The sequence below is a fragment of the Schistocerca nitens genome, chromosome 2, assembly GCF_023898315.1.
Source record: "Schistocerca nitens isolate TAMUIC-IGC-003100 chromosome 2, iqSchNite1.1, whole genome shotgun sequence".
NCBI lineage: Eukaryota > Metazoa > Arthropoda > Insecta > Orthoptera > Acrididae > Schistocerca > Schistocerca nitens.
In genome coordinates this window covers 809,706,002-809,733,144 of record NC_064615.1, presented here as the reverse complement: position 1 = coordinate 809,733,144, position 27,143 = coordinate 809,706,002, and the positions used below count along the sequence as shown (strand labels likewise).

At 43.9% G+C, this 27,143-nt stretch overlaps 1 protein-coding gene across 1 annotated transcript in view; it reads left to right on the top strand.

Moving 5' to 3' along the window:
- LOC126235348 (uncharacterized) overlaps nucleotides 1-27,143 on the top strand; it is a 154,964-nt gene that overhangs the window by 24,227 nt on the left and 103,594 nt on the right. Inside the window, exon 2 of the mRNA XM_049944070.1 lies at nucleotides 11,045-11,355. Within this exon, the coding sequence (XP_049800027.1) occupies nucleotides 11,045-11,355 (311 nt within the window). The remainder of the gene's footprint in view (nucleotides 1-11,044; nucleotides 11,356-27,143) is intronic.

Below are 27,143 nucleotides of genomic sequence, written 5' to 3'. Positions count from 1 at the left end.
CAACGGGGACAGTTCAAAATGTTTGCCCCGACCGGGACTCGAACCCAGGATCTCCTGCTTACATGGCAGACGCTCTGTCCGTCAGAGCCACCGAGGACAAAGACGACAGTGCGACTGCAGGGACTTATCTCTGGCGCGCTCCCCGTGAGACCCACATTCCCATCTTACCGTCCACACACTACATTTGTAACGCCCCTGCCCACTGTTCTCATTAATCGCGGCGGTCAGTCTACCGATTCCCGTAAAAGTTTGAGAACTGTGAGTGCATCCGCACTAAAGATCATTGGCCGGTAAGCCTTATCGGTATGAAGGTGGTACCTGTTCTTTCGGACTACCATTGGTGAACCTGCAGCTCTCAAAGGCATATCCGAAAGAACAGATACCATCTTCATAGCGATAAGGCTTACCGGCCAACGATCTTCAGTGCGGATGCACTCACAGTTCTCAAGTTCTTACGGGAATCGGTAGACTGAATGATGCGAGTAATGAGTATAGTGGGCAGGGGCACCACAAATGTAGTGTTTGGACAGTAAGTTGGAAATGTGGGTCTCACGGGGAGCGCGCCAGAGGTAAGTCCCTGCAGTCGCAGTATCCTCTGTGCCCTCGGTGGCTCAGTCGGATAGAGCGTCTGCCGTGTATGCAGGAGATCCCGGGTTCGAGTCCCAGTCGCGCCACACATTTTCAGCTAATCCCGATGATATTTATCAACTCCTGTAAGCAGCTAAAGGTCTGGATTTCATTGTAATTTCATTCTTAGAGTGCTGCAAGATCACCAATGGTATCTGTTCTTTCGGACATGTCCTGCCGTTAGCAGGGCAGTCATACGAAGCAATCTGCCGGAATTAACTCCATTGGTACACTAATATTCAAATAGCATTTAGACATTTTCAGAATGTAGTGTAAAAGTTGTAGCAGAATTGGAAGAAGCAGTTTAAACTTTATGATTCATCGGGCGATCTCTATAACACGCCGCGCCGAAAGTGTCAAAGTCATATTACATTTCGATGTTTTGTGTTCTGTACCACAAGTATTAACGGTATTGATTATTGTATTTGCTGAAAAGACCTTTTTATATTACTGTCTTACTCGAGAAATAGAATTTTGAGGCTTTTGGTGCACTGCATTTTGTTTAAACAGTTTCTTCGAGCTGTTCCCTGAGCCCTGATGTAAGTATAATCCACAGTACTCGCATTCTGAACCAGATCTACTTTTTCCGTGGCTTCCCTATATCACATAAGGCACATACTAGGATAGTTCCTTTTAAAAGGTCACGCCCGATTCCGTGCCCCATTTTTGCTCAGCCTGGTTTTGCGATCTGTTCTTAATGACCTTGTCAGAAACGAATTGTCATCGGTATTCAGCTATTCTTTCACTCAGATGTGATTCCTTCCTCTATTTAGTGTTACTTTATGCTGGTTTGTGTGGACATGGCCTTCAGAGACTTACTCCTCGGACTATTCAAAAAGTATCTTAACTGACCCATCCTCTCTCCCTCCTACCATCTACGTCGACATTCATCTCTTTTCAGATTCGGAAAATGAAGGCAGTATGCATTTCACACAACATTATTTCGAAATATACTTTAAGTATTATGACATGAAAAAATACAGTCCTCTTATCCTAAAGAGAATCAGATTGACTTCTCATGCTGAGTGATTTTGTGGTAACTTCAACATTTCTGGACACAGTAAACATAGCAGGCTCACTGGCGGTGCCAACTTTCACATTTCAGCAGTATCTCCATCAGCAGTACATATTCCTAGGGGGCTCGTGAAGCTGATGTCAGCGACGAAGATTTCTGAACAGTTCTATCGCTGTGAACTCTATGACACGGAAGCCACTTCATATCAGTCAGCAATATACGGCCTTGTGGGAACATAAGTAATACTTATAACGCCTCATGAAGGTCGGAGAGGAGAAAACAGTTATCTGCATGTTAGCTCCATAAGGTAACCTACAGTAAATCACAGTGCAGTTTGTGCGGAAGCCCTGAACTTTGAATTGATATAAACATGGCGGTCTCATTACCGCTCGGCTGTCAAAGGGTCGGGTACACGCCCGATAAACTCTGGGACATCCATATGTAACGAGCGCGGACTTCAAATTTGACTGCGGGAGTCACGCCGAGCACAGATGATCCATCTTGACAACAAGGCGAAGGTTCAAGCATCAGTCCCAATTAGTACGCAGTCGATAAGGTAAAATCTTCTAAGTTGTTAGGCCGCGTCATGTTTATTTTCAGTTTCTTCTTACATAATCGACGTTTCAACCTATATGCTGGGATCTTCTTCAGGATCTTCGGTGTTCCCTGTTAGCTAATTGAGATTCAAGATTCATGGAAAGAGTTCTTAGGAAGTGTAGCCCACCCATGAAAGAGGTAGTTTCAAAAGCTCTCGTTGGACCGAAACTTCAGTATCGCTGTCCGCTTGCTTAACTGAGTGGTAACTTGCTTGCCTCCCATACAGCGGGCCCGGGGTCGATTCCCGGCCGGGTTTGAGCTTTTCTTTGCATGTGGACTGGATATTGTGATGTCTTCATCATCATTTCATCCTCATAACAGGCAAGCGAGTCGCCCAATGTGGCGTCGACTGAAATAAGACTTGCACTCGGCGGCCGAACTTCCCCGAATAGGGGCCTCCCGGCCAATAATGCCACTTGATCATTTCACTTTTTTCAGTATCGCTTGTCAGTCGATACGCTGAAGCGCCAAATAAATTGGTATATGCATGCGTATTGAAATAGAGAGATTTGTAAACAGACAGAATACGGCGCAGCGGTCGGCAATACCTACGTAAGATAACAAGTGTCTGGCGCAGTTGTTAGATCGGTTACTACTGCTACAATGGCAGGTTATAAAGATTTAAGTGAATTTGAACATGGTGTTGTAGTCGACAAGGGCGATGGGACACAGCATCCCCGAGGTAGCGATGAAGTGGCGATTTTTCCGTACGACCGTCTCACGAGTGTACGGTGAACATCAGGAATCCGGTAAAACCTCAAATCTCAGACACCGCTGCATCCGGAAAAAGATCCTGCAAGACCGAAACCAACGACGACTGAAGAGAATCGTTCAACGTGCCAGAATGGCAGCCCTTCCGCAAATTGCTGCAGATTTCATTGCTGGAACATCAGCAAGTGTCATCGTGTAAACCATTTAACGAAACATCATCGATATGGGCTTTCGGAGTCGAAAGTCCACTCGTGTACCTTTGATGACTGCACTACACAAAGCTTTACGCCTCGCATGGGCCCATCAACATCATCAATGGACTGTTGATGACTGGAAACATGTTACCTCATCGGACGAGCCTCGTTTCAAATTGAATTGAGCGGATGGACGGATATGGGCATGGAGACAACCTCATGAATCTATGATACTGCATGTCAGCAGAGAACAGTTGAAGCTGGTGAAGGTTCTGTGCAGATGGAGTGATATGTCACCCCTGATACGTTTAGATACGACTCTGACAGGTGACACGTATGTAAGCGTTCTGTCTGATGACCTGCATCCATTCATGTTCATTGTGCATTCCGACGGACTTGGGCAATTCCAGCAGCATAATGTGACACTCCACATGTCCAGAATTGCTACAGAGTGGCTGCAGCAACGCTCTTCTAAATTTAAACACTTCAGCTGGCTCTCTAACTACCCAGACATGAACCTTATTGAGCATATCTGGGATGCCTTGCAACGTGCTGTTCAGAAGAGATCTCCACCCTCTCGTACTCTTACGGATTTATGGATAGACCTGCAGTGTACATGGTATCAATTAACTCCACCACAGACATTAGTCGAGTCCATGCCACTTCGTTTTGCGGCACTTCCGCTTGCTCGAAGGGGCCCTTCTCGATAGTAGGCCGGTGTTGCGGTTTCTTTGGCTCTTCAGTGTAGATACATAAAGTAGAGAAGCTCCGAAGAAAAGCAGCGCGTTTCGTCATAATTCCGCTTAGTAATCGCGAAAGCATCGCGGAGACACTCACGCAATTCCAGTGGCAAACGCCACAAGAGAGGCGTTGTGCATCACGCTGTAGTTTATGTTACAGTTCCGAGAGCGTACGTTAGTAAAAGAGTCAGTTAGTGCACTGGCGTCTCATACGTATGTTTCACTAAATGACAATAAAGGCAAAATTAGATTTGTGCCAGTACGGAGACTTACCAACTCATGTTACTCCTGCATCATTCGCGACTGGAACATACAGGGGGAAATTGCTAGTGGCGCATAACGTGCCCTTCGTCGCACACTACAGGGTTGCTAAAGGATTGGAGATGATGACGTAGATCGTTCTTGTCGGCGGGCTACTATTTAGATAAATGGTGCAGATATTCTCAAGTGGGAGATGTTTGCATGGGTTGAAATGCGGCTTTTGGTACCGATCGACGGTAAAACTACTGGGCGATCGTGTGGAGCCAATAGCTCCCACAGACGACCTACCTTCAGAAGAGAATTCACCATCCCGTCGCTGACATATTACGTTAGAAAGGTTTGAGAAATGTTCATAAAGAATGAAGGTGCTTGCCCAAATTAAAATATGGAGTACATATGGGACACCATCGAGTCAGAAGTCTGCGCTTCGCAACCGGGTCCGAGTAACCTCCGTCATTAGTGAGACGACGGTTGTGTGTTCACTGATCAGAATAGTGCACAAGGCTTTCGATGCCTCATGTCCTCCATGCAATGACGCGTCGCGGAGATCGTCGAGGTAGGAGGGGACGTGAGGGTTTGAGGATGGTGTGTCTAATTCAGGGAAGAGGGGACAGGACAGTTTAACGTTCCGTCGATAATGAGGTCTTTGGAAACGAAGCACAACCTCGGATTGGGAAGGATTGTAGAAGGAAATCGGTCTTGTCTTCTAAGGCACTATTCCTCTATTTGCCTTAACTGATTTAGGAAACCACTTAAAACATAAATCTGGACGGCTGGACAAGGATTTAACCGCTGTTCTCTTTAATGGGAGTCCATTATCTATCGCTGCACTAACTTGTTTGGTGACTTTTAGTTCCTCATCGGTATAGGCACACTTATGAGGATAGCCGGCCACTGTGACCGAGCGGTTCTAGGTGCTTCAGTCCAGAACCACGCTGCTGCTACTGTTGCGGGTTCGAATCCTGCCTCGGGCATTGATGTGTGTGCTGTCCTTAGGTTAGTTAGGTTTAAGTAGTTCTAAGTCTAGGGGACTGATGACGTCAGATGTTAAGTCCCATAGTGCTTAGAGCCATTTGAGGATAAGTTCATCGGACAAAATATCAGTCATTAAAAAAAAGAAAGAAAGAAAAGATTATACTTCTTTCTCTGGAGTGCTTTAGAGGGTACCAGAAGGTCGTGTGATCCCACACCTCTGATGCAATTCGACGCAGTGAGATGTATGTGTGCTTTCGGTTGTATGGCATCAGCGTAGTAATATGGGTAGAGAATGAGGCATGAGACATTTATAAAATGGAATTATAGTTCATGGACGTGTCCATGACCATACCGTGAATGTACTTACCTGGTCTGTTGCTGCGTCAACTCGGACCGTTCAGCGGTTCCACAAGGAATGACATACCACTCGCAGCCTTGTAACACGGCATGAAAAGAGTGGTCGTAGAAAGATTCTAACAGAGCAGCGACACATCTTGTCAGTGACACTCTCAGCAAGCACGAGACGAATTTCTATCAGTGAATGCGGGTCCGTCTCGACCAGACTCCGAGCGATCATGCAGAAAAAAAAAACAAGTCTTGCAGCGGTACATAAAGCTCCACGCCTTCACTGAACCAAAGAACGCATATACTGGAAAGTGGCTGACAGGAGGCATGTAGTGTGATCCAAAGTCTTGTCTAAGAAGCACATGATAGTTGCCTCTTGTGCATCCATGGCAAGAGTAAGGTCATCTGTTAAAGGCAGATGGTATGCTGCGAAGTTACGGAAACCTGATTGGCATTCGTCTAGTAGGTCGTTTGTAGTTAGGTACTTCGTTAGCTGGTCGTGGACTTCATATTCTAAGGACCTGAACAGCGCATGAAGAATTGGAATAGGACGGTGATCAAAGAATGCTGTGGCAACCTTCTGTTTTGATAGTGACTTGACTAGTCCCTGTTTCCAGGCCTTAGGAAAACACTTGTGCTTAAGGAGTGGACGAAGATATCTCTTATAGTGGGCAGTAGTGGCTCAGTAATAAGCTTCATCATTTGGACAGTGATGCCGTCATGTCCAGTAGATGCTGATCTGATATGAGTTCTTTGGCTAGGACAATGGTATAAGCTGCAGCTTTTACTAAGCCTATAGCAAGACCACGCAGGTTTTTTCATAGGACAGCTGGTCTATTTCTGTTCTCGGTTAATATACGGGCATGCCTGAGTACTGCCTCTCTTACAGCTTGTCTGATTCTCTTGCGCTTCTGCATGTTAAGCTATATGATTTTTCGTGCACGATGTGCAGAGTCTGTGAGCTTCATGAGATGTTTCAGTTCTTCAAGGTGCAGGCTCTATTCGAATTTAAGTGTTGCAATCGACAAAATCTTGTCAGTAATGTATTTAATGGTCTGTGTGTTACATTGTTATTCTACTACACATCAATAATTCGTAAGTGAAATGAAATTAAGAAGAAATATAATCAAAGCCCAGTTGAAAGTTAAAAACATTTTGGAGTAGAAGCTGTTGGCAACCAAAGCAAATTTCCTTTTACAAGACAGGGAAAATTGTTAAGACATTAAAAAAACTCAGTTCATTTATAAACATCAAACGTTTTAAGGTAGACGACCTTCTTCCGTTTCGCGGAAGGGTGGTTCACGAACTATTTTACTGACCATAAAACTGAAGAATTAACAGCATCCTCCAAATAGCTTTAGTACATTATACAGGGTGGTCCCGAATTCATGGTACAAACTTTAATGGTAGGTACAGGACATTGTAACAAGGATTTATTGTATAGGAATGTATAGTCGCAGGTGACGCGGTGAGGCGTAAACAGGGGAAAGAGAAATGGAGTGATCGGTTGGTGTCACTGCCGGTAGAGGGCAGTAGATGAACATGATGTATCGCAGTAGGGACAAGCGCCATTCACAATTGTGCTGCCGTAGACGATGGGTGACTTTACGTATGCAGAAAAAGCAGACATGCATTACATGTACGGCCGTGCAAATGGTAACGCCAGAGCTGCGTTACGAATGTATCGCGCGGAGTATCCTAATCGACGAATGCCGGATCATAGACTTTTTCAACGGTTACATCGTCAACTTTGTGAAACAGGTACGTTCGACGTCAACAGACATGACGCTGGTCGATTAAGAGCTGTACGCACTCCAAGACTGGAAGAACGCATCTTGAACATAGTGGCTGATAGACCCGAGTCAAGCACAAGAACTGTTGCGCGTGACGTACATGTGAGTCATCAGACTGTATGCAGAGTGTTAAATGAAAATCGCTTACACCCCTTCCATTTTCAAAAAGTACAAGCATTGAATCCGGCAGATTATCCTCTTCGCGTGAACTTCTGCCAGTGGTTGTTGCAGCAATGTGCGTTGCAGCCGGATTTCGTAGGTCATGTGCTATTTACAGATGAAGCGACATTTTCACGCGAGGGTGTCTTTAATGCGCACAATTCCCATGTGTGGGCAACAGATAATCCACATGCAACGCGTCCACATGCGTATCAACAACGTTTCGGTATTAATGTGTGGGCTGGTATTGTGAACGACTTTTTGATTGGGCCATACTTACTACCCACGCGACTCTGTGGCGAAAGCTATCTTATTTTTCTGCAAGAAGTGTTACCAGAACTGCTGCAAGATGTTCCGCTCGCCATTCGTAACCGCATGTGGTTTCAGCACGATGGAGCGCCAGCACACTTCAGCACTGCTGTACGGAATTACCTGAATGCCACGTTTGGTGCTAGATGGATTGGGCGTGGTGGACCAGTCCCTTGGCCACCCCGATCTCCTGATTTCTCTTGCCTCGATTACTTTTTATGGGGACATCTTAAGAGCCTTGTTTATGAGACTCCAGTTGACTCAGATGAGGATCTCGTTGCTCGCATATCTGTAGCTGCTGCAGGTGTGCGTGAAATACCAGGCATCTTTGAACGTGTACGCCAATCGCTGCACCGACGCTGTCAAGCATGTATCGCTCATGGTGGACGCAATTTTGAACACTTACTGTAAACATGACACTTGTGAACAACGATTTCAATAAAATCTTTCGTTTTCCTTTCGGCCGTTATTTCCCCTGTTTACGCCTCACCGCGTCACCTGGGACTATACATTCCTATACAATATATCCTTGTTACAATGTCCTGCACCTACCATTAAAGTTTGTACCATGAATTCGGGACCACCCTGTATGCCAATTAAGTATCTAGAACTCGTAATGTTTACACACGATGCATAAATCACAACCTCGTATCTCACAACAACAAAGGCAGCAAAGGCAGTTTCCAGTGCGCATTCCTACACGTGATTCTAAAATCAGTCACTAGACTTTGACACTGACCAGAAAACATGATGTGTGCAAGGCAGACTGCTCACCAGGTACAACTCTCTCCCCTGCGCAAGCCCCAGAAATTAGCCTGCTTTCCCACGCCCGGGTTCCCGGGTTCGATTCCCGGCGGGGTCAGGGATTTTCTCTGCCTCGTGATGGCTGGGTGTTGTGTGCTGTCCTTAGGTTAGTTAGGTTTAAGTAGTTCTTAGTTCTAGGGGACTGATGACCATAGGTGTTAAGTCGCATAGTGCTCAGAGCCATTTGAACCATTTAGCCTGCTTTGACCTCGCGTGCAGCCAAGTTTGAGGAGGTGACGGTTAAGACAGCATAAATGTGGTAAGAGACAGTATATAGGCGGTCTTAAAGTAAAGTACGCACCGTTGTTACAATCAACGTTTAGGCTATGATGTGTGTGACTTGGTATGTAAGTTGAAAATGTGCATGCACCTCCAGAGTCAGTTACTAACAGTCACTTGTTCATTGGCACTCGACTCGCAGCCAGTTTGATTCGTTATGATGCGATAAAGTTCCTGATCACCATATTTTGCATCAGTGGCCTGGATTTCGCAGTGTATCATCGATCCATCAATCCTAAGTTTTAGCGTTATAATGGTGTTATCCATAAAGATTATTACATAGTTGTTAGAAGAAAATCAGCTATATTCGGTAGACTAAACTACTAAAAACACCAGATTAAGCCCCAATGTTTACTTGTGGGATGAACCGGACTGTTAGTTGCACGAGAGATTGATGTGCTATAAAAATAGCGACAACTACTCTAGGAAGAATAAGACAAATTGTTACCTCAGTAAATTTAGTATATCTGAAGATTAATTTCTTGTAATATTAACGAAAGGAAGTCGTGTTACATATGAGCTACGACGTGTTTCCGAAATGATAACCTTTCGGATACATAGATTGTACCAGAATACTGTAGCTCTGAGATGTCTATGCTACAGTGTTTACACATTCTTATGCTAATGTCTCTAACTCAGTGACTTTGTGTATATGTGTGCTTGCGTATATATATATATATATATATATATATATATATATATATATGTGTGTGTGTGTGTGTGTGTGAGAGAGAGAGAGAGAGAGAGAGAGAGAGAGAGAGAGAGAGAGATAGAGAGAGGGCTGCCTTTTTATAGAAGTGAAGTGTTTTGTTAGATCAATGTAACTGTGTTCCTACAGCTTACCTCTGCACTCTAATGGAACAGTCACTGTCCAGAAAAGCAGGAAAATCGCTGCCTGGCAGTAAAACTGAAGCACTCTAAGACTTTTCCAGATATCAATCTATCTTCATCTGCGCATATTTGTAAATGATTAGAGTTGCAGTTCCGTGTCACAGGTAGAACGGCCACAATAGGACATTGGTATTTTCGTGTTTAGTGTTGACCACACCTGGTAGGAAGGATAAGGGGAGTGAATAGCGTTAGACGTAGAACACTCCAGTGAAGGATAGGGAGGTTCCACATACTCATGTGAGACAGCATAGTCAGCACAGGGTCTTCATTTTGGATCCCAGCTTGGCCATCTGGCCGAATAGTGCAATATCCAGATATGTGGGGCATTCAGATGTGACAGTGACCTGATGTTGGACTGCATGGGAATGGGAACGTGATGTCAGACACATTCGTTATCAAGGTTCCAGTCGAATACGTCTAACAACTACAAAAGAGGATCGCTGTAGTGTGCACCAAGTGCATCGTAATTCCATCTGTACCTGTGTCATAGTGTGGAGAGGCGTCAGGTAATAGCCGTCAGTGACTGAGGGGATTCTGATGGCACAGTGGTATGCGCAGACATCCTGCATTCTCGTGTGTTATCGCTCATGAGACATTATCGTGGTGCCATTTTGCAACCGGATGATGCTCGTCCAGACATGGCACTTATCTCTACAAACTGTTTGCGTGATGCCGAGGTACTCCTTCAGCCAGCAAGATACGCAGATCTGTTCCCAATTGAACAGCTCGGACTTCAACGCTGTTTCAGGCCCAGTATTGAGGATATCAAAGCCAGTTAGAATATTTGCGTGCCATCTTGCCTCCAGAGAGGGTACAATAGCTTTATGACACTGTACCCAACCGAATCATGCATGCAGTCGGGCCAGGTGTGCCACGCCACACTAATAACTGGCTTTATACTGCTAAATTCTTTGTATATTTGATTAGATTTGTAATCACTGACACAACGTCACGTATCCTCTCAGCTCTGGAGTTTCATTTCGCCTTTTTTGTCAGGTTGTGGATATTGCGTAACCTCAGTGAGCTTCAGGAAACAGTTGTGAACAGTAGCAAGCTTGAAACTTTCTGGCAGATTAAAACTATGTGCCGAACCGAGACTCGAACTCGGACGGGGCGTGAGTCGTGCTTGGGTAGCTCAGTTGGTAGAGCACTTGCCCGCGAAAGGCAAAGGTCCCGAGTTGGAGTCTCGGTTCGGCACACAGTTTTAATCTGCCAGAAAGTTTCATATCAGCGCACACTCCGCTGCAGAGTGAAAATCTCATTCTAGTAGCAAGCTTGGCGGCAGTGGCACTAGCAGAGCTGCAGCGTGGCACACAGCTAACAGCTGACTGTCTGCCGGCGCAGGTGCGGCAAGTCGTGGCGGCGCCGGCGAGCGCGCGGCTGGGGGCGCGCCGCAGCCCGCTGGCGGTGCGCGCGCTGTGGTGGGTGCTGCACTTCCTGGGGCACGCGCTGTGCACGGCGGCCTACCTGGTGTGGAGCCAGCTGCTGCTGCTGTGGCCCGCTGTCTGGCTGTCCGCCTGGCTGTACGTGCTGCTGTGGCCCTGGCGGCTGCTGCTCGCCTGGGGCTGGAACCGCGTGCGCGCAAGCAGGCCCACCGTGCTCGTCAGCGGCGGCGGCTCCGTGCAGGCTCTGCACCTCGCCAGGAACCTCTACAGGTACAACATCTCTTCTGTCAATGAAAGCCCTAGCACCCGGATATAATCCTTACTTATTTACTGTTTTCATTTAGTCTGTTATCTACAGGGTGTTTGCAGATTCACGTTACAAACTTCTAGGACTTGTGGACGGGAGTGTGTACATAATATTTTGAATAGGAATCCGTGTCTGGAAATGTCAACCGATGACGCCACAAGCGTCAGAGTTAAACATACAGGCGCCTGTATATCTATGAACACTATTGGTCATTAAAGAAGACATGCAGATTATAAACGGGTATTCATTGGACAAATATATTATATTAGAACTGATATGTGATTACATTTTCACGCAATTTGGGTGCATTGATCCTGAGAAATCAGTACTCAGAACAACCATCTCTGGCAGTAATAACGGCCTTGATACGCCTGGGCATTGAGTCAAACAGAGCTTGGATGGCGTGTACAGGTACAGCTGCCCATGCAGCTACAATACGATACCACAGTTCAGACTGGCGTATTGTGAGGAGCCAGTTGCTCGGCCACCATTGACCAGACGTTTTCAATTGGTGAGAGATTTGGAGAATGTGCTGGATAGGGCAGCAGTCGAACATTTTCTGTATCCAGAAAGGCCCATACAGGGCCTGCAACATGCGGTCGTGCATTATCCTGCTGAAATGTAGGGTTTCACAGGAATCGAATGAAGGGTGGAGCCAGAGTCGTAACACACCTGAAATGTAACGTCCACTGTTCAAAGTGCCGTCAATGCGAACAAGAGGTGACCGAGACGTGTAACCAATGGCAACCCATACCATCACGCCGGGTGATACGCCAGTATGGCGATGACGAATACACGCCTCAAATGTGCGTTCGCCGCGATGTCGCTAAACACGGATGCGACCATCATGCTGTAAACAGAACCTGGATCCATCCGAAAAAACGACGTTTTGCCATTCGTGCACCCAAGTTTGTCGTTGAGTATCCCATCGCAGGCGCTCCTGTCTGTGATGCAGCGTCAAGGGTAACCGCAGCCTCTCCGAGCTGACAGTCCATGCTGCTGCAAACGTCTTCGAACTGTTCGTACAGATGGTTGTTGTCTTACAAACGTCCCCATGTGTTGACTCAGGGATCGAGACGTGGCTGCACGATCCGCTACAGCCATGCGGATAAGATGCATGTCATCTCGACTGCTAGTGATACGAGGCCGTTGGGATTCAGCACGGCGTTCCACATTACCCTCCTGAACCCACCGATTCCATATTCTGCTAACAGTCATTGGATCTCGACCAACGCGAGCAATAATGTCGTGATACGATAAACCGCGATCGCGATAGGCTACAATCCGACCTCTATCAAAGTCGGAAACGTGATGGTACGCATTTCTCTTCCTTGCACGAGGCATCACAACAACGTTTCACCAGGCAACGCCGGTCAACTGCTGTTTGTATATGAGAAATGGGTTGGAAACTTTCCTCATGTCAGCACGTAGTAGGTGTCGCCACCGGTGCCAGCCTTGTGTGAATGCTCTGAAAAGCTAATCATTTGCTGTCGGTTAAAATTCGTGTCTGTATCACGTCATCTTCGCGGTGTAGTAATTTTAATGGCCAGTAGTGTATATACAGGGTGAATCCGTGATGATGTTACAAACGTTCTAGGAATAAGGAGAAGGATAAATGCATCAATTTGAGGTAAGGGTCCCAGTACCCGAAACGAACGAGTCGAAAGTTATAAGCGAAAACCGTTCTGACACCTTACAACACTGTCACTGCTCTTTACGTACGTTCTGAAACTATATTGGTGACCAATTATGGTATATAGCAACAGTACAGTGTTACCCTCTGAAAGAAATTTCATTGTGTTGACCGTAATGTACCCAACGGAGGTGGCTTATCGGAAGTGAAAGTTAGAATTACGTAAATAATTAAACAGTAATAAACAATATTTTACCTATCCATACTGTTCAAAGAATAAAGAAAAGGTAGCCAGGCCCAATTAGGCATAAGAATAAGTAACATTCCTTTTTAAAGAAAAAGTAAGCAGTTTTAGTGGAAAGACGCAGCCTATTCTTTTCTCATACGAAAGTGCAATGAACCCAGTCACAAGCCACAACAGACGTTATAGTGTACAAGAGCGTAGCAGCTAGATGTTCACGTTCTCACATTTACAAAAGACACTGTTACATTCATCAATATTAAATGCTTTGCCAAACTGAATAACTCCATCAACACTACACATGCAAATCACTGTTAAACTGAAAATTCGGCATGGGCCTAGTCTTCCTTCATCAGATATTTTCTACACCGTACAAATTTAAATTATATTCACATGAAATAAGTATCACACTATTCTTTAAATGCAAAGAAGTAACTGTTCTCATGGGTATTGAGATTCATAGTAACTTTACCTTCAGTGAGGATAAAACATTAAGAGGGTGCTCATAAACTGATATTACACTTTTTAGAACACAATGAGCACAGAATTCAACGTAAATATCAAGAGTAGTTATAACTTTCTATAATCAAGTAACTTTGTGCATTTGAGCAACTTTCAATACGGGGGGGGACCTTAATCATGATCGCTGTAGTAAAGTAAACTAAACACACTTTCATAAACGATCTAAAGAATGCCAACTTAAGGAAACTGTTTCATAGTTCTTTATCTTTTTAAACCAGAAGTAAGAAATTTTGAAAGATCTCAAAACAAAAATATGAAAAATTGCAGATACTGGGAGGCTCTCAAAAAAGCTACACTTACTTCCTCTTTCGACTTCACCAAAATCCGCAATAATATTAGATAATTTACTTAACTCAATTTTGAACAAATTTAATTAGGTAATAGTCTTTCCTTTTGAATATTATTTTTCAAAATCAGGACACTCGGAAGTTATAATTCAAACAGAGAGATTCCTGAAGGGTGTTGTGATAAGGAAAAAATCAAGATAGGTACATAGATTCAGGTATAAGTTATCTTATACTTGAGCACACTAAAACATCCAATGAGCTGATCCTTCACTTTACATATCTACAATTCCTCCATTCCATTACAGTGACTGCGGAATGTGGTGGCGAGTGCATGTTGGTAGGTGGATTTGCAGGTAGAAATGCTGGACCCTGTTATTTCTTGGTGGCGATGATAGATATCAATTCCAGAATAGTTTCAGCTATTTATACATCCATCCGAGGCTTTGTAACATTGGAAAACGCCACAAAAAGCCTCTCTCGGCACCAGCACAATAGACGACTTTTACATAAGCTGTCGACAGTTTGGTAGCTCCTTCCCGACTGACTCTTGGTTCCACCTTTCTATCCATGCCAACCACATTTTTCACGCGCTGCGTGATTCCGTTACCGAGGGGAACCACAGTGAAGAGCAGCAGGTACATAACAGGAAACAGTCACTTTAAATAAAATAGATCAGTTATACATATTGGTATTTCTACAAAAAATTATTCACACAGAAATTACAATTATATACAGTAAGTTTTGTCCCCCTCCAAATGAGGCAAAGAATTTAAATAACAGAGACACTACATCGTATAGGAATAAACCATGACATCAAAGTTTTTACAAAGGAAAAAGCGAACACTCATGTGCTATCAATACAATCAAACAATATTTACGATATCTTAATGACAAATGGTAGAACAGGCAAAAAAGAAAAATTTATGTCAGTAGAGCTATGGAGCTCTGGTGTTACAACACCTGACAGTTGAATAATGAATCGTTACTATTGTTGTTAACATCGTAGGGTAGGCAAGTTTAAAAGGTGATAGTGTGGACAGAAACAAGAAAAAAAGTTCAGTAAACATGGGCTCTAAAATGCATTCCTCAAGAGTTATGAACACTTATTCAGTAGAGGAGATGTTTCACAGTAGCGAAGATGAACTAGTGCTAATAGACCCTCAGGTAGACATTTTAGAGCCCATGTTTACTGAATATTTTTCCTTGTTTTGGTCCATAAAACCACCTTTGAAAGTTGTGTACCCTACAATCTTAGCCACAACAGTACCAGTACACGTACTCCTGTGTCAGAAGTATCAGAACAGTTTTCACTTATAACTTTCGACTCGTTCGTTTCTGGTAAAGGGACCCTTATCTGCAATTGATACATTTATCCCTCTCCAGTATTCTGTAAAGTCTGCAACATCATCCAGAATCAACCTGTATATGCTTATGTTTACAGGCGTCGGGGCCCATTACTTTGACGCTTCGCAGCGTCCTTGGATAAGGATTCCGGACATGGGTTCCTATTCGAACTATTATGTCTCTGTCCCCTTTATAAGTCCTAGAAGTTTGTAACAGGAATTTCACAACACCCTCTCATCAACTGTTGCACGTGATTTGCCTTGAATACAGCACATAATATTTTAACATAAATTCAAATGTGTTAATGTAGCTAAGCATTATGGTGTTTTAGGGGCTCTACATAAAAATAATTATAATAATTTTTGAAAGAAAGGAAACAATTCTACATACCATTCTTTGGGCATTTGGTACACAGATATAAGTTCATCCGGAATAAAGAAGGCATTTGCTATCGTTCTGCTGTACTGTGCTATTTTGCTGGATCGAAACTTTTGAAATTTATAATTCTAGGCTACAGTACTATACAACACTACACTGCATAGGACTACACTATACTACACTGCACTCCACTATACTGTACTACCCTATCGTACTTGGCATTAGAACTAAACTATATTCCTCATTTGTCTGGATAGTTAACCCATCGCGCGCTGAGGCACAACTCAGGAGTCACAGCGGCTGCGCTCTTTCCATTTAGTAGGTTGTTAACATTGTTTGAAGTGAAACTAAAACTCGGAAGAGAGAAGGGGTGATTGTAATGATGAGATGAATGACGAAAATCGGTGAAGCCTGTGTTGTAGACCTAACATTAACAGGATGATATGTGACCGTAAAAAGATGGTTAATCACTTTTATGAGTCAGAGTTAACTTTGCAATAAATCGACATGGGACTTCGTTCTCGTGTAATTAAATGAAGATAGGTTCGTTTTCTGGAACGTGTTATAAGCATTTAAGGCTGCGACAATGGGGGCCGATACACTGCATCATCGTATTACGACGACCAGCAACGAATATTTATTAAATGAGGCCAGGACGTCAATTCAATAATACAAATGAATAAAGTAAATATTCATATTACCAATTCAGCTTTACCTAAATTAATACCGTAAGACACAACCTTTTATTGCATCCGGACAGTATTGAGACACTAGCGTTTTTAATACAACAAAATCATGTTGTGAATAAATCACAGGACATCTCTGAGATCGGGGAGCTGTGACACTAGTTGTGGAATTAGACACCAAAGATGAAGAAATTGAGAGATGGATGTCAGGCTCTCCCTAAATCTTGCCTGGTCCTTTCCAAGGCTCATATTCTCACTGTTTCCAAAATGTTATTGCAGGTGGACGTTCTGTCGTGGTGTGTCTCCTGGCCTCGTCTTGCTTGTCTCTCAGGCATGTAGGCTTGCAGTTTACGAGCTGATATTTTAGCTATCAGCAAGTTCAGCTTATGCCACCCTTCTGGATTACTTATCATGCTATAGATCATTGTATTACCAAAGGCGTTCCTGTACTGGTCTGTAACATCCTGTAATACCACACTCTCAAACACGGAAATCACGTGCTCCATGCTGTCAGTAGCTCCACATTCACAAGCGACTGTCGTGCATTGTACACTACTGGCCATTAAAATTGCTACACCAAGAAGAAATGCAGATGATAAACGGGTATTCATTGGACAAATATACTAGAACTGACATGTGATTACATTTTCACGTAATTTGGGTGCATAGATCCTGAGAAATCAGTACGCAGAACAACCACCTCTGGCCGTAATAACGGCCTTGATACGCTTGGGCATTGAGTCAAACAGACCTTGGATGGCGTGTACAGGTGCAGCTGCCCATGCATCTTCAACACGATACCACACGTATTGTGACGAGCAAGTTGCTCGGCTACCATTGACAAGACGTTTTCAGTTGGTGAGAGATCTGGAGAATGTGCTGGCCAGGGCATCAATTGAACATTTTCTGAATCCAGAAAGGCCCGTACAGGACCTGCAACATGCGGTCGGGCATTATGCTGCTGAAATGTTGCATTTCGCAAGGATCGAATGAAGGGTAGAGCCACGGATCGTAACACATCTGAAATGTGACGTCCACTGTTCAAAGTGCCGTCAATGCGAACAAGAGGTGACCGAGACGTGTAACCAATGGCACCCCATACCATCACACCGGGTGATACGCCAGTATGGCGATGACGAATACAAGCTACCAAAGTGCGTTCACCGCGATGTTGCCAAAAACGGATGCGACCATCATGATGCTGTAAACAGAACCTGGATTCATCCGAAAAAAATGACGTTTTGCCATTCGTGCACCCAGGTTCGTCGTTGAGTACACCATCGCAGGCGCTCCTGTCTGTGATGCAGCGTCAAGGGTAACCGCAGCCTCTCCGAGCTGACAGTCCATGCTGCTGCAAACGTCTTCGAACTGTTCGTACAGATGGTTGTTGTCTTGCAAACGTCCCCATGTGTTGACTCAGGGATCGAGACGTGGCTGCACGATCCGCTACAGCCATGCGGATAAGATGCCTGTCATATCGACTGCTACTGATACGAGGCCGTTGGGATTCAGCACGGCGTTCCACATTACCCTCCTGAACCCACCGATTCCATATTCTGCTAACAGTCATTGGATCTCGACCAACGCGAGCAGCAATGTCGCGATACGATAAACCGCGATCGTGATAGGCTACAATCCGACCTTTATCAAAGTCGGAAACGTTATGGTACGCATTTTTCCTCGTTAGACGAGGCATCACAACAAAGTTTCGCCAGGCTACGCCGGTCAACTGCTGTTTGTGTATGAGAAATCGGTTGGAAACTTTCCTCATGTCAGCACGTAGTAGGTGTCGCCACCGGCGCCAACCTTGTGTGAATGCTTTGAAAAGCTAATCATTTGCATATCACAGCATCTTATTCCTGTCGGTTAAATTTCGCGTCTGTAGACCGTCATCTTAGTGGTGTAGCAATTTTAATGGCCAGTAGTGTACTTTTAGTAAGTAGCTGTGCTACGGACCACGTCCCGACAAGTAGTGTATAGCTTCCTTGGCCGGAAGGAAGTGTGCCATTCTGCATCTTCCTTTTATGTTAGGAACGGATTGGTAGGTTCTCCTCCATGTTTCTGCCCTTTCCCATATTTCTTGCCATTCTCTATCAATGCATGCCTTTATTTCTTTATTACAGGTGGCCCTTGTCTCCATTGTCTTCCCAACTTTATTATATTCGCTATTTTTGAGCCAAAATTATGCAATTTTTTTTCTTACGGCTAGATCCAGAGGTAGCAAGCCTACTATCACCAGCAATTCCTCAGTCAATATTGTTCTACACGAGCTTATCAGTTAGAGGATTACACTTCTCTGTGCTCGCCAAAGAGCCTGTGCTGTGCTTACCTTTCTGGCTCAATACATCCAAACGCTCCACCCGTAGCCCACAGTAGCGTTTAGGATTGCGTTGTGATACGCCATGCGATCAAAACTATCCGGACACCCCCATAAACATAAGTTTTTCATATTAGGTGCATTGTGCTGCCACCTACTGCCACGTACTCCACAACAGCGACCTCAGTAGTCATTAGAAATCGTGAGAGAGCAGAATGGGGCGCTCCGCGGAACTCACGGACTTCGAACGTGGCCAGGTGATTGAGTGTCACTTGTGTCATACGTCTGTACTCGAGTTTTCCACACTTCTAAACATCCCTAGGTTGACTGTTTCCGATGTGATAGTGAAGTGGAAACGTGAAGGGACACGTACAGCACAAAAGCGTACATACCGACCTCGTCTGTTGACTGACAGAGACCGCCGACAGTTGAAGAGGGTCGTAATGGGTAATAGGAAGACATCTATCCAGACCATCAAACAGGAATTCCAAACTGCACCAGGATCCACTGCAAGCACTATGTCAGTTAGGGGAGAGGTGAGAAAACTGGAATTTCATGGTCGAGAGGCTGCTCATAAGCCACACATCACGCTGGTAAATGCCAAACGAGGCCTCGTTTGGTGTAAGCAGCGTAAATATTGGACGATTGAACAGTGGGTAAACGGTGTGTGGAGTGAGGAATCACGGTACACGATGTGGCGATCCGATGGCAGGGTGTGGGTATGGCGAATGCCCGGTGAACGTCATTTGCCAGCGTGAGTAATGCCAACAGTAAAATCTGGAGGCGGCGGTGTTATGGTGTGGTCGTGTTTTTCAAGGAGGTGGCTTGCACCCCTTGTTGTTTTGCGTGGCACTATCACAGCACAGGCCTACATTGATGTTTTAAGCACCTTCTTGCTTCCCACTGTTGAAGAGCAATTCGGGGATGGCGATTGCATCTTTCAACACGATCGAGCACCTGTTCATAATGCACAGTCTGTGGCAGAGTGGTTGCACGACAATAATATCCCTGTAATGGACTCGACTGCCCAGAGTCCTGACATGAATCCTTTAGAACACCTTTGGGATGTTTTGGAAAGCCGACTTCGTACCAGGCCTCACCGACCGACATTGATACCTCTTCTCAGTGCAGCATTCCGTGAAGAATGGGCTGCCATTCCCGAAGAAACCTTCTAGCACTTGATTGAACGTATGCCTGCGAGAGTGGAAGCTGCCACCAAGGCTAAGGGTGGGCCAACACCATACTGAATCCCAGCATTACCGATAGAGGACGCCACGAACTTGTAAGTAATTTTCAGCCAGGTGTCCGGATACTTTTGATCACATAGTGTACGTACTTCTTGCATTTAGGGGAAGCTGAAAACTTCTTTGGTCAACTGTCAACTGCTACAGCTTTTTTTAGGATTTTAATGTCTCTGTGGCAGCTTATTTCTACATATACATGAAAATTTTGCTTTTCCCCGATTTTAATTCTAAGATAACTATATACTTATGTTATTTTCATAGGTTCATGATTTGTTCTTATTGTGAGGTTTCTCGCTCTTGACAATGTTCCTTTTACTAACATACAGACTACTTTGTGTCGTTAGCCTGCTATAAAAGCACCAGTTACTTAGTCTTTCAAGAACTACCCTTCTATTTTCCTCTAATTTATTCTTTATGTTGACAGATGCTATAATTAGCAGATTGTCTATGTTTTCGATGCATTTGTTATACTCTGAAGATGGTTCAATAATGGCTTTATGCCATCATCCCAAATCTCAGAACCACAGATTCCTGTGGGCAGCCTTTAGTGACGTTTTTCACTATTTTCTTTCTTGGGAATTCTAACTGCACCTGCCTGTCTCTGAAATAATCTCGTAATCTGTTATAGAGATACCTATTTCAGTGTTCTGAATAAGGCAGACAACCATATATTATCAAATGTCTCAGCTATATCAATCATTACACCTATGACGTACATCAGAGGTGTGATTTATCGCATCCTAGGTGGATTTTTCTTTCTTTGAAACCACCCGGATATAATATCCGAACGAATCCAAACTCGAAGGTTGTACTGAACAGTGTACCAGTAATGAGTGCTTATGACTACGTAGCAAGCTGTTCAAGGTTGCATGCCGGCTGGCGGGCAGCAGTCGCCCAGAGACACAGGTTGAAGGGGTGTGTAACATCTGATGTGAGAGCAGTCAGGCAGCCAGGAAGTAGCGTACACGGTCATGCTACTCCATCTGGGCGCCAGCGAGCGGGTTTGGCTAAGGACGGTATTACACTATGAAATTTCTTTGTCAAATATCTTTGTCAGAAATCTTTGTCAAAGATATTTGGTGGTGTAATAGGGAACTTTATCAAATGTCGTCCAATATTTGATCAGATCTAGGGCCTCGCTGTAGATTTGATCAAAGAAGTCGCTTGTTTTCTGTTCACTGCGATGTGACATGTTACCACATGGACCGCTAGCATCGCTGCAGCGTTCTGTCGTCTGTAGTGTTTTTATAAACATTGCCGGTAAATACAATTGGTGTGTGCCAACAACTACAAAATTAATAGAGATGTATGAAGCTGATGAGGCGCTTTACAACGTGAGGCACCATGAATACAAAAATAGATTAAGAAGATTGGAGACCTGATCTGATCTGACCTAACCTAACCTAACCTAACCCTCTCCTGTAGCAAGGAATCGGAGTGTTACAGTGAGCCTGTCTTCTGCAGATGTAGCAGTTCTTAAGTGAATATTGTGCTTTGTGATATAAGGATACACTTCACTGAGCACATACAGAAATGTATGCTCATCCATTCTTAAGTAACTGATGTACGACTTGACGTCCTCCACTATAAGCTCACGTAACAAGTTTTGTTGAATGCTTTTATCGTGTCGTTTAAAACCCACGGCTTCACCCGGGTATATTTCCTTTTTCCCCCGCTTCTCTTCCGCATGTGCACACAGTGCAATTGTGGTACATGCAACTGCTGTGGTTAATAACAAGTTGTTGTTGTCAGCCATCTTGAACTTTGACGAAAAATGTGATGACAGTGAAACACTCCCTCTAGCGCTCCGTCAAAGATCTTTGTCAAATATATTTGACGGAATATTTGATCACATCTTTGATCAAATCTTTGACGAAGAAATTTGATAGTGTAATACCGGCCTAAGTGGCAAGAGCATGCGCAGAATGAGCGCAATTAAGGCGTCTGGCGGTTAGCCTATATTAGCTGTGCCTCGACAGACATGAACTAACGAACTTCCAGGGGTTTTGCGTCGTATGGGGCCGATTTGGAACAGCCTATTGAAGTGAAATTGTGGGCATTTGGATCCAACTGCTTCCCAACTTGTTTGACCGTAAATGGAACTATTATGCTAAGCCCAGTAATAAACATGTGTAGGGTCAAGTAAAAACACATTAGAGAGCAAGTCGAAAAGTGCAATTCAAGTGGGTACATAGAATGGATGAGAATCGTTAGGCTCCGAGAAATGGGTCTCTTGTACTCGACACTGCAGCTCGACACTGACTGGAGAATTGGTGGTGAGGAGTTTATAAACAGTTCTGAGCTACTAGTCGAGCATGCAGCATGACCACAGCACGGGATATCAATATACCTGTAATAAAACATCATTGATCATAGTGTCAGGTCAACCTTGGATTAGGTTTGACACTGTATACTACACGCTGCAGCCATTCCATAGGACCAGCTTCCATTGCTCAGAGGCCACAAATTTCTCAGAGTGTAATCAACATCTCTACTCTGCAAGCTGCATCATGGTGTGTGGCGGAGGGTACTTTGTTTACCACTGTCACACACTCCTTTTTCTATTCTGGTCGTGAATAGTCTGCAGATAGCATGACTGTTGGCAAGTCTGCATGTGAGCTCGAATTCTAATTTGACCTTCATCGTACAATCGCGAGATATACGTAGGGGTAAGGAGGTTATTGGTTCACGTTTCTAGAAACATACCCTCTCAGAATTTTACATGTGCACAATACCTGTCTTGTAGTGACTGCCACTTGAGTTTGTAGAGAATCTCTATGATATTTCTGCACTTGCTGAATGAACCCGTACCAAAAGGAGCTGCTCTCTTTGTATCTTCTCTGTATCATCATTCCTACTTGCTTTGAGTGCCAGACTGACGATCAGTATAAAATATCGGTGGAACGAGAGCTTTTTCAGCTACCTCCTTCATGGATAGACTACACTTCCTGAGGGTTCTTCCAACGAATCTCAACTGGCATATGCCTTGCCTGCGGTCAGTATTATGTGACCGTTCCGCTTTAAACCTTTTCGTATCCATAGCTACTACTGACTACTTCCTGGATTCTTATTTAACCGTATAATCACACAATAATGGGTATTTTCCCCTGTTTATGCGAAATGCGTTACATTTCTTTAGGTTGAGGTTCAACTGACAATCTCTACATCAAGAGCTAATCTTCTGTAGGTCTTCCCCGCATCCCGCAACAATTTTATAGCATTGGGATTTCTCTGTATATAACAACATTGCCCGCAAATAGTCTAACCGGAAGTCCGATGTTATTCACTAGGTCAGTTGAGTATGTTGCGAAACGTAATGATGCTATAAACTCCCTTGGGGTACCCCTCATGTTATTTTAACGCCTGAAGATTTCTCTGAGAAAAATAGCGGTAAGCTATAGTGAGAGACGGATAATATACAATTTGTACAAGAGCCAAGAGGAATAATAAGAGTGGACGACCAAGAAGGAAGTACTCGGATTAAAAAGGGTGTAAGTCAGGGATGTAGTCTTTCACATCTACTGTTCAATCTGTATATCGAAGAAGCAGTGATGGAAATAAAAGAAAGGTTTAGGAGTGGGATTAAAATTCAAGGTGAAAGGCTATCAATGATACGATTTGCTGATGACATTGCTATCCTGAGTAAAAGTGAAGAAGAATTGCATGATGTACTGAATGGAATGAACAATCTAATGAGTACAGAATATGGACTGAGAGTAAATCGAAGAAAGACGAAAGTAATAAGAAATATCGGAAATGAGAACAGCGAGAAACTTAAAATCAGGACTGATGATCACGGAGTAGATGAATTTAGGAATTCTGCTACCTAGGCAGCAAAATAACCAATGACAGACGGACCAAGAACGACATTAAAAGACTAGCACTCGCACAAAGGGCACTCCTGGCCAAGAGAAGTCTACTAGTATCAAACATAGGCCATAATTTTAAAAAGAAATTTCTGACAATGTACGTCTGGAGCACAGCATTGTATGGTAGTGAAACATGGACTGTGGGAAAAGCGAAAAGAATAGAAGCATTTGAGATGTTGTGCTACAGACGAGTGTTGAAAATTAGGTTGACTGATAAGGAACCAGGAGGTTTTTCGCAGAATCAGGAAGGAAAGGTATATGTGGGAAACATTGACAAGAAGAAGGGACTGGATGATAGGACATTTGTTGAGACATCAGTGAATGACTTCCATGGTACTAGAGGGAACTGAAGAGGACACAAACAGTAGAGGAAGACAGAGGTCAGAATACATCCAGCAAATAATTGATAACGTGGTTACAAGTGCTACTTTGATATGAAGAGGTTGGCACAGGAGAGGAATTCGTGGCGGGCTGCATCAAACTAGTCAGAAGACTGATGATTAAAAAAAAGAAAGAAAAAGAATGATAGGAGGTGAAATGTTTAACAGATTTCCTTTCATCGAGTGACGAAGCTGGTATAATATTCTATACGTTCGTATTTTTATCGTTGAACGGCAGTGCAGAACCGGGTCGAACGACTACCAGGACTCTAGGAACGCCGGATCAAGCTGAGCGCCGGAATTTACTGCCGTCGTAGTCCCGTGGATGAGCAGAGCGAGCTGGATTTCATACGATTTAGGTTCTAAATCCATATTGATTCCTGTAGAGGTTGCGAGCATTAGCATTAGATGTGTTCCAGAATTCTGCAACATACTACCGTCAGCGAAACAGGCCTATAGTTCTGACGTCTGTTTGTTGACCCTTCTTGAAAACGAGAGTGACCCGCATATTTTTCCAATCATTACGAACGCTTCGCTTCTCCAGCGAACTACGGTGTCTTGAGCTACGCACTGAACATTGCAAACTACTGTTAAATGATGGCAGACGTTACTCCGCCTTTTTACAACACGTTATTGTTACTTCACGTTCCAGTCCATGTCTAATGAGGGAAGAATTGCTGCTTAAATGCTTCTGTGCCTGCTGTAATTAGTCTGATCTAGTAGACCTCTAGATTTTTCACTTACTGATGGTGCTTGCTTTGGGGAGCAAAATAACTGATGATGGTCGAAGTAGAGAGGATATAAAATGTAGACTGGCAATGGCAAGGAAAGCGTTTCTGAAGAAGAGAAATTTGTTAACATCGAGTATAGATTTAAGTGTCAGGAAGTCATTTCTGAAAGTATTTGTATGGAGTGTAGCCATGTATGGAAGTGAAACATGGACGATAAATAGTTTGGACAAGAAGAGAATAGAAGCTTTTGAAATGTGGTGCTACAGAAGATGGGTAGATCACATAACTAATGAGGAAGTATTGAATAGGATTGGGGAGAAGAGAAGTTTGTGGCACAACTTGACCAGAAGAAGGGATCGGTTGGTAGGACATGTTCTGAGGCATCAAGGGATCACCAATTTAGTATTGGAGGGCAGCGTGGAGGGTAAAAATCGTAGAGGGAGACCAAGAGATGAATACACTAGGCAGATTCAGAAGGATGTAGGTTGCAGTAGGTACTGGGAGATGAAGAAGCTGGCACAGGATAGAGTAGCATGGAGAGCTGCATCAAACTAGTCTCAGGACTGAAGACCACAACAACAACATGGTGCTTGCAACTTTGTAAGTAGGCTTTCGCAATGTGGCAGCGCGGTTTTCTTCTGCTTCCCTACTGAAATAGAAAGTGCTCTCCTTAGTAAGTTTTTCAGATGCACGGCCTGCTCTGAAACGACGTATAATGTACATTAGCGAAGGAAAGCTGCAAAAAAAACCTGCTGCACTACACACGTCAAAAAGGCGCACTAAGTGTTTGAACTGTATTATACTGGCGAAGTGCATTAATTTTTCCAGGTCTGACTGTAACTACCAAATGCAGCAAAGTCCTAGATAGAAATACCTGTTCTGTATTGTCACTTTCTCTACACATATTTGCTAGCAAGTCCGTCCTAGCATACTGTATGAGAAACGTAAGTGCCAAAATAAGTACAGTTTTTGCTAATCCTTTCACACTTGGAGCACACTCTCTCTTCCTAGTAGCCAGTTAAGATTTCAGTCTGAGCTGATATTGAAGCAACAGCACTTTTCATCTGATTTTTTTTTTTGTCATCAGTCTACTGACTGGTTTGATGCGGCCCGCCTCGAATTCCTTTCCTGTGCTAACCTCTTCATCTCAGAGTAGCACTTACAACCTACGTCCTCAATTATTTGCTTGAAGTATTCCAATCTCTGTCTTCCTCTACAGTTTTTGCCCTCTATAGCTCTCTCTAGTACCATGGAAGTCATTCCCTCATGTCTTAGCAGATGTCCTATCATCCTGTCCCTTCTCCTTATCAGTGTTTTCCACATATTCCTTTCCTCTCCGATTCTGCGTAGAACCTCCTCATTCCTTACCTTATCAGTCCACCTAATTTTCAACATTCGCCTATAGCACCACATCTCAAATGCTTCGATTCTCTTCTGTTCCGGTTTTCCCACAGTCCATGTTTCACTACCATACAATGCTGTACTCCAGACGTACATCCTCAGAAATTTCTTCCTCAAATTAAGGCAGGTATTTGATATTAGTAGACTTCTCTTGGCCAGAAATGCCTTTTTTGCCATAGCGAGTCTGCTTTTGATGTCCTCCTTGCTCCGTCCGTCATTGGTTATTTTACTGCCTAGGTAGCAGAATTCCTTAACTTCATTGACTTCGTGACCATCAATCCTGATGTTAAGTTTCTCGCTGTTCTCATTTCTACTACTTCTCATTACCTTCGTCTTTCTTCGATTTACTCTCAAACCATACTGTGTACTCATTAGACTGTTCATTCCGTTCAGCAGATCATTTAATTCTTCTTCACTTTCACTCAGGATAGCAATGTCATCAGCGAATCGTATCATTGATATCCTTTCACCTTGTATTTTAATTCCACTCCTGAACCTTTCTTTTATTTCCATCATTGCTTCCTCGATGTACAGATTGAAGAGTAGGGGCGAAAGGCTACAGCCTTGTCTTACACCCTTCTTAATACGAGCACTTCGTTCTTGATCGTCCACTCTTATTATTCCCTCTTGGTTGTTGTACATATTGTATACGACCCGTCTCTCCCTATAGCTTACCCCTACTTTTTTAAGAATCTCGAACAGCTTGCACCATTTTATA